The sequence below is a fragment of the Cryptotermes secundus genome, unplaced genomic scaffold (genome assembly GCF_002891405.2).
Source record: "Cryptotermes secundus unplaced genomic scaffold, Csec_1.0 scaffold1143, whole genome shotgun sequence".
Lineage (NCBI taxonomy): Eukaryota > Metazoa > Arthropoda > Insecta > Blattodea > Kalotermitidae > Cryptotermes > Cryptotermes secundus.
The window spans coordinates 135,400-143,880 of NW_019731286.1; the positions used below are offsets into that span (position 1 = coordinate 135,400).

The following is an 8,481-nucleotide window of genomic DNA, read 5'->3' on the forward strand; positions in this document are numbered from 1 at the left end:
CCCCCGAGTACTTCTCTTACTAAAGTTCAAAAGGGTCCATATTATTCTGGTATAAAAATCTACAATCATCTGCCTAAAGAGCTGAAACAATTATCTAATAACCAGAAATCCTTTGAAAGTTCCCTAAAAAGATTTTTACATGCTAACTCTTTTTATACATTAAATGAGTATTTTAATTACAAAGGCACATAAATTTGAATGCTTAACGCCACATTTTAATATAGTTGGTAAGGGAGATGTGAGAAGTTGTATTGTGGTTACTTGTGACTTATGCCTGTTTAATCTCTTTGCCTTGTATTGCTGTATGTGCTGGATAATTAATGTGGGTGATCTTCACAGTGTGACTTGTGTGACTTGGTGTGTTTGATGACTAATTCCACATCCTGGGTTTGTTCCCTATATGGATGTTTATGGAAAGTGGAGGATGTGTATGTATGTATATGACGAGTCCTGTATCAATGTATTTTGATTTATGGGAAAATTGTATTAATTTTAAGTTTTTATAGTAATGCACTTTTTAAATTATGTTTAGTTACAATTGTAATAAGCTCGTTTTTTTATATTGCCTATGTTAGTTAACTGGCATGTGTTATTTTAGTTGTGTGACTTATGTAATCTATTACATGTATACATCTATAATCAAATGGACTATTTCCACATCCTAGGATTTTTGCCTGTATGGATATATGGAAAATAAAGGAAATGAATGAATGATCGAATCTAATTGTAAAAAAATTAGCTCTATCAATATAGCAATCCAGAGAAATATGTTTGGACAACTATCTAAAATTACAGAAACATTATTTTGTAATATACAGGCATACCTCGGAGATATTGCAGATTCAGTTCCAGATCGCCATAATAAAGCGAGCCACACAGGCTTTTTGGTTTCCTAGTGCACATAAAAATTATGTTTACACTATACTGTAGTTTATTATGTGTGCAATAGCATTTTGTCTAAAAACAATGGACATACCTTAATTAAAAAGTATTTTATTGCTAAAAAATGCTAACCATCATCTGAACTTTTAGCAAGTTGTAATCATTTTGCTTATGGAGGGTCATGCCTTGATGTTGATGGCTGCTGAAGGTTTGGGTAGCTGTGGCAATTTCTTAAACAAAGACAGTAATGAAGTTTACTGAATTAACTGATTCTTCCTTTCATGAAAAAGTTCTCTGTTGCATGCAATGCTGTTTGATAGCATTTTACCCACAACAGAACTTCTTTCAAAACTGGGGTCAGTGCTCTCAAACCATGCTGCTGCTTTATCAAAAAAGTTCATGTAATGTCCAAAATCCTTTGTTATCACTTCAATAATGTTCATCATCACCAGGAGCAGTTTCCATCTCAAGAAACCACTTTCTTTTCTCATCCAAAAGAAGCAACTCCTTATCAAATGAAGTTTTATCATGAGATTGCAGCAATTTAGTCACATCTTCAGGCTCCACTTCGAATTCTAGTTCTCTTGCTATTTCCACCACATCTGCAGTTATTTCCTCCACTGAAATATTGTACCTCTCAACGTCATCCACGATAGTTGGAATCAACTTCTTCCAAACTCCTATTAATTTTGATATTTTGACCTACTCCAATGAATCATAAATGTTCTTAATAGCATCTAGAATGGTCAACTTTCCAGAAGGATTTTAATTTATTTTGCCCAGCTCCATCAGAGCTCTATGAGAGGTATAGCCTTATGAAATGTATTTCTTAAATAAAGCTGAAATTACTACAAATCCTTGTAAAAAAACACAATATCTGCAAAGCACAATAAAACAAAGCGCAACAAAAAAAGTATGCCTGTATGTAAGAAGTCAACTTGAGAATGATAACTGAAATATGAATATTAATTCACTTTCAGATATACCTGGTTTACATGACGATAAGCTCCAAATTGCTTGCGAACCAACTTCCCGAACCTTGCCAGTTCGTTCTTCACGGACTGGATCAACAGGTTCTACAGCCGTCTTTGTGGTCATCATAGGAAGAAAATATATATTTTTATCTGTAAACAGAAAACGTGCAAACAGGTGAAGTACATTTACTTATGTGCCTATGAACAGTGTCCTGCCAATCTTAGTGCTACAGGAAATGTAAGTGCCAAGCTGTTTCATAAAAATTAGTAACACTTACAAGGAAATAATGTGTCCATGACAACTATAGTGGAGATTCATTTCTATTTACTTATAGTTCACTTAATGTGGCACTGTGAGCAGCTCAGATTATATCTCACTAATACAGTGTTTAGAGGCCTAACATGACCTGTCTCGCTTCTCTAGCAAATAAATGGTTAAGATGAAAAGGTAAAAAATCGAAGCATTCTTAGATCTTGACATTATACTGTGGTGGCTGGCTTTTTGTTTCAGCTGCCTTCAACTCTGAGGACAGCATTCACTTTAGAAGAGGAGCTAAGCAGGCTCCTGAAATTCTCTGGATATTTTGGAAAGAACGTTTCACAACAGCAACACACAAAAAACACAGAATGGCTCAGTATGATGTATTTATTCATGAAATGTGTGGTTCTGCTTTGAAAACTTTCGAAGTAATAAATGTACAAAATGCAGCTTGAGGGTCCCAAAGCTAAGCTATTCTAACACAACAAAGTCAATTAAAATCAAAATACAACACGAAATGACGCTCTTTTATCACAAAGCCAGAATACTTAATAATACAATAATCACATTCTTCTAGTAAGTGTGTTATCAACAATCCTAACCTTAAACTTCACCTTCCTAAAATTCTTAAGCAACTAATGGTAATAAACCACAGATTACAATGAAATACGTCACGAATTTCTATTCGTGCACACAAAACATCACTATAAGGAACAATAATTTAAACTGAGGGCTTTACAGAATTGAATATAATTTGCAAAAACAAAATAAAATTATATCACATATTTTAAATAAAAATACATACACTTTTAAGGCCGATTCTTAATTACTTCGTGTCCGTTTATCAATGGATATTTTAAAATTCAAATTATAAAGTTTCTATCCAGCTGAACTGATTTGAGTACATTGTGAATCTTTAGGCAAAATTTTGTATTATCACCACACACACACACACACAAAACCAAAAACTAAATATACTTACAACGCTTCCAACCTCACCCAAATAACCATAATTGCTGTCCAAATTCACTGTTTATAGCCACTTGCGAACACAGTACTTGAAACCTATTCAACGATAAATACTCTTTTCATTCTTCATTCCCCGACACTATTTATCACAGATATATACGGTATTTTTCGTGTACTTTGACTGAAAATGGATTATCCAACTTTTCTGTGAATGTAAAACTGAGATTACACCATGGCATCTCTATGAGCTCAATGCTCTTGTTCTCTTGATGGGCAACATAGCCTCCGTGACGTCACTTGGTCACGAGAGCATCACTACCGGTACTGATCGGTAGGATCGGTAGCAGTGGTAGTGATCGGTAGATCGGTAGTGATCGTATAGCGTAATATAGTGATCGATAGTGATCACCCCTGTTCACTACTGACCGATACTGACCATACTGACTATGTGTTTGGCTGCAAGTCTATTGATACAAAATGGTCGCCGCAGGTTTAGACGTTACATTCACTGGTCAAATTAATTATCAATGAGATAGTGGCAGCAGGAGAATAATTACACAGGTCTGCAACCAAAAAACTGCATAGGATATTTTTACTATTTCATATTGATTTTTAGTCACTAAAACCGGAAAAAAATAGTAAAAAAAAATCCATCAAGTCAATTTTTTTTTGCAAAACTCACATTTTTAGTTTAATTTTGCGTGAAATTTCTCTTCAACATGAAATCTGGTATCCTAGTGTTGATTCTAAAAACCATATCCAATAATTATTTCTTACTTTAAAATAATATTTATAAGAGTGAATCTAAAAATAATACAAATAGAAAATGGGTTTGATGGGGGGTGGCAATGGAAGGGGTTGGTAGGGTGGGTTTGGCGGTGTGAGGAGTTAGACGATCATGTCCGAACACATTTACTTTGTAGCGAAAGGTGACGAATGTTAGTAGCTCGGTTGAGCATGTTTGGACATGTTATTTGGGGCCATAGGAATGAGTATAAGCAAGCCTGCTGTCAGATTTGATCATGTCTCAACATGCTAAATAAGTTCAGGATCTTGGTTGATGTATAAGCCACTCAGTTTACATCCTGCATTCAAACGTGACTGTGATTGTATTTTAGCTCTGTATCATGGCTCAAAGAGGTCGTGTTATTTCTCCGGACAACTTTTGTTTTATTTGTGGTGAATACATAGTTAAAAGTCAACAAAGAAACATAAGTGATTTTGTGAAGAAAGTGTATTTTGCGTATTTCAAATTGAAACTTGGGGATCAAGACAAACCTTGGGCTCCTCACAAGGTGTGCAGAAGGTGCGAGGAAGATCTTCGTTTGTGGTTTAAGGGTAAGAAAAACTCATTTCGTTTTGGCATTCCTATGATTTGGCGTGAACAGCAAAACCACACGACTGATTGTTATTTCTGTTCAATAGATGTGAAAGGCTTTAATACAAAAAATAACAAGAAAATATCTTATCCAAACCTTAATTCAGCTATTCGTCCAGTGCCTCATAGCTCTGAAATACCAGTTCCCCTCCCACCTTCCAGTTTGGATGATATACAGAGTGATTCGGAGGACGGAACTATATTACCACCCCAGGATGAATCCAGCTCAGATTTTTCTGTTGATGAGGTACCCCACCCTTTTTCTCAGAGTGAGCTCAATGACTCAGTTAGAGATTTAGGCCTTTCCAAAGATGCAGCCAAATTGCTAGGGTCAAGACTAAAAAATAAAAACTTGCTGTCACCTGGAACATCATTCTCGTGGTACAGACGTAACAGAGGACAACGCTGGTAACATGAAGCAACAGGGAACGGTATAAAAAGCCAGCTGAGCAGTATGTGAGCCAGCGTGTGTGATCAGGAGTGACACAGTGCTGATCGTGAAGTTGCCGAGTGCATTTGAATTGTAGCAGTCTCTGAGTGAATCGTGAACTTGGAGAATACCGGAACGTGTGATTAGAGGCAATAGTGTGAGAAGTTATTGGGAGTGTGTAATACAGTGACACTGGTATAGCTCCTGTATCGTACTGTGAATAAGTGAAGACCATTGAAGATAGAGTGAACACATTATTGTGCAGGGTGTATAAATTGTGTAAACCCGCAACTGTGTTATAAGTATTTGTAGTTATGACTTGTAGGTTGTTAAATAAACAAATTAAAAATCTGAACTGCGTCTTCAGTAGCAAAACACGTTACATTAGTGTCAGAAGTCATGAATGACAGCACAGTGTACCTGAAAACAGATAACAATACCATGAAGTGACACAGGGAAAACTAGTTTCCGTAAACTCGTCAAATTTAGGAACAGATAAACAGCATGAAAACGCAACAGTACTGAGTAACATGATTACAAGGTTTAATTATTTCCTATCAAACTTTTTCATTTTACAGTATCTATTATATAAGACCTCAATTCTTGTCTCGCCTAGAACAGGCATTTGCAGTATTGCTTCCATTTGCTCGAATCTTCTTACACACAGAAAACACTCATATATACATAGAATGGGTCACCTCTAATGCAGCCCCACACACCTGCATTTGTTCGAGTCATGATGGGCAGCAACTCGGCCATTCACAGTGGTGAAAATTTTGTATTGTTGCCTTCTAGGTTATGATACTGTGTACTGTACAGTAAGGGGATATCAGTGTTTCAGGGCGACATACCCAAGGTACCCCATAACTGAGGGCACTGTGTGTCTTTCAAAACACTGATACCCACCCATCAGATTGCAATTTCTCCATTATGCAAGCAAACATGTCAGTTGTGTTATTTTCAGTTTCCCGTAGATCGAAAGATAAGTAAGAATCAGTGTTCACTCTGCTCCTGCTTATTAAGACATCATCGATTTTCAAGAACAAGAAGATCAGCCAAAGAAGTGTGTTCCATGTCTGGAAGGCAAAATGACAGATAAGCCTTTCCTACAATCAAAGAACAAACGGTCAAAAGAATACTTCATCTATTGCATTTAGATCTGGTTGGACCATTTGAAGTACCCTCTTATGGGAATGCTAAATATTTTTTGACTATTGTGCATGATCATAGTAGAAAAATCTTCATTCGTTTCATGAAACAAAAGGGTGACACATGTGAAGCCTTTAAAGAATTTATGAAAATGGTTGAGACAGAAACTGGATTGACAATAAAAGCTGTTCATTCTGATAATGGTGGTGAATTTTGAGGCAAATTATTCAATGAAATGTTAAATCAAAAGGGAATTCTCTGTGCCGTATAATCCACAACAAAATGGAACTGCCGAAAGAGCTAATCGCAGCATTTTAGAAAAAAACATGATGTATGTTGTATGATTCTGGCTGCAACAAAAGATACTGGACTGAAGCAGCTCAAACAGCCATATATCTTTTAAACAGATCACCTCACAGGACACTAAAGAATCAATTGCCTGAAGAAATATGGACAGGAGAAAAGATTGATCTCTCCCGTATAAAAATTTTTGGATGTCCAGCGTATGCACATACAAGTATACCATCACAGAAACGCTAAAAACTGGATGCTGTGAGCAAGAAATGCATTTTTATGGGATATAGTGAGGAAGGTAAAGCTTATTGGTTATCAGATCCCACAATCCGTCTCAAATAGTTAAGGCAAGAGATGTAGAATTTCTGGAAGAAGAAATCATAAACAAGAAAGAAAGTGAGAAAGGATTTCAGCTTAAAGACATTCTTCCAATGTCGTTAAGTTTTTGCCTTGACTCACAAGATGAAACAATGATTCCGCAAGGACAGAACCCTGAAGAAGAACAAACCCAAAGGTAAGGATAAGGTGAACAATAATAATCATAACAATCAGCATAAGCAAAAATTTAAGAGCAATCAGTCTTCTAAATCAGTTAATAGTACTGATGAAAATAAAGGAGAACCCGATCATAGGTGTAATGAAAATAAATGGAAAAGTAAGACCAGTAAGTCTGCCCATCATGTTAAAGTTAAGGATGATACTTGGTTAATAGACTCTGGTGCTTCGCACCATATGACCGGAAATAAGACTATTTTGCAAAATTATAAAACACATGATTCTAAGTAACATGAAATAACCCTTGCTGAAAATAACAGGTTATGGGCCCAGGATCGTATCATTGATAAGTGTAAAAAGTATAAAAGTGAAAAGTTTTATTTAAAAGTGATCCTTTGGACTGACGCCGCTATCAAGACAAAGAAACAAGTTTCATCATGGCCACTTCGAAGTTCTTTGCAAATATTGATAGGCTCAAAGGACGCAAAAATTATAGAGAATGGTGCTTCGATATTCAAAATATTCTGGTGATTGAAACTGTGTGGTCAGCAGTCCAAGGATATCCTGGAGAAGACACAACGTCAGTATCCATCAAGAAACAAAAGGACGAGAAAACAAGAGCCATCATTTGTCTGACATTGGAGACCCAAGTTAAATCTTACGTCGTCCAGACAACTACAGCAAAGGAAGCCTGGGACTCATTGGAAAGAACATTCAAAGATCAGGGAGTCAATAGTTGGATAAGTATTTGAATTGATTTGTGCTCTTTGAAACTTGAGGACTCTAAAAGCATGCAGGAATATGTTAATGCCTTCATGTCAATAAAGCTTAGATTAGTCTCAATGGAAAAAAAAAAAATAGAAGATGAGCTATTAGCCGCATTAAAGTTAAAGGGTTTAACTAAAGAGTATTATCCCATGCCTATGGTGCTTGAAAACTCCAACGTAACTTTGACTAGTGAGCTCATATTTAACTCCATAAATCCATACAGTATATACTTTAACACATTTAAAACTGTTAAAATTCTAATTTCTATATTCAAATTTATTATTTATTCATTCATTCATTTATTTCATTTCTGTTACTCCAGGCTGGTAAAACCATAGGATATAGAGGAAGTCAATGAACAATCAGTCATAAAAAGCTTCTGTCAAAATTAAATATAAGATTAACAAGCAAATATAAATATTACAAGGTGTAATGCCGCTAAGGTTACGTACATGTAGATATAGTTTTTGGAAAAAAATTGGAATAATAGTAACTAGACTGTAAGATTAAGAAACAGCCATGATGAAACAATTCAGGAAGCTTAGGTCTACAAAGAATTGTAACAGGGAATGCCTGAGTCATTAGAATGCTAACCCGGCAGTGTAATAGCGCTGACATTGAGGAAGAAGCTATATGAAGTGGGTCATAAACACTATGGCAGGAGGAAAACGCTGAGTCGGAGGAGGCGGTAGACCCGAAAGAGTCAACCCCTTCTCGAGGGGCAACCAATGAGGGAGGCCAAAATCACGTCAGAATGGGCAGGCAACCTACCCGGAACTCAAAGAATCAGCAAAGAGAGGTTATATAAACCCTAGAAAACTTAATCAGAAAACCTTTTGCCTTTAGACTTTTGATTGATATTAAGTAACTTAGAGTTCAGGGG

General features: G+C 36.1%; 2 protein-coding genes across 3 annotated transcripts in view; one reads left to right on the top strand and one right to left on the bottom strand.

Moving 5' to 3' along the window:
• Positions 1-1,856, top strand: part of LOC117282525 — a 5,528-nt gene extending 3,672 nt beyond the window's left edge. Inside the window, exon 2 of the mRNA XM_033752489.1 lies at positions 666-1,856. Within this exon, the coding sequence (XP_033608380.1) occupies positions 666-710 (45 nt within the window). The 3' untranslated portion in view covers positions 711-1,856. The remainder of the gene's footprint in view (positions 1-665) is intronic.
• LOC111866961 (anaphase-promoting complex subunit 10) overlaps positions 1-3,378 on the bottom strand; it is an 11,730-nt gene extending 8,352 nt beyond the window's left edge. Inside the window, exons 1-2 of one of the 2 annotated variants that reach the window (XM_023856351.2) lie at positions 3,098-3,378; positions 1,869-2,006 (exon numbers count right to left, since the gene is read on the bottom strand). In XM_023856351.2, the coding sequence (XP_023712119.1) occupies positions 1,869-1,983 (115 nt within the window). In that variant the 5' untranslated portion in view covers positions 1,984-2,006; positions 3,098-3,378. Of the gene's footprint in view, positions 1-1,868; positions 2,007-2,920; positions 3,072-3,097 lie in introns of those variants that run through there. The other variant, XM_023856352.2, reaches the window with a different exon arrangement.
• Between the last annotated feature and the right edge of the window lie 5,103 nt (positions 3,379-8,481).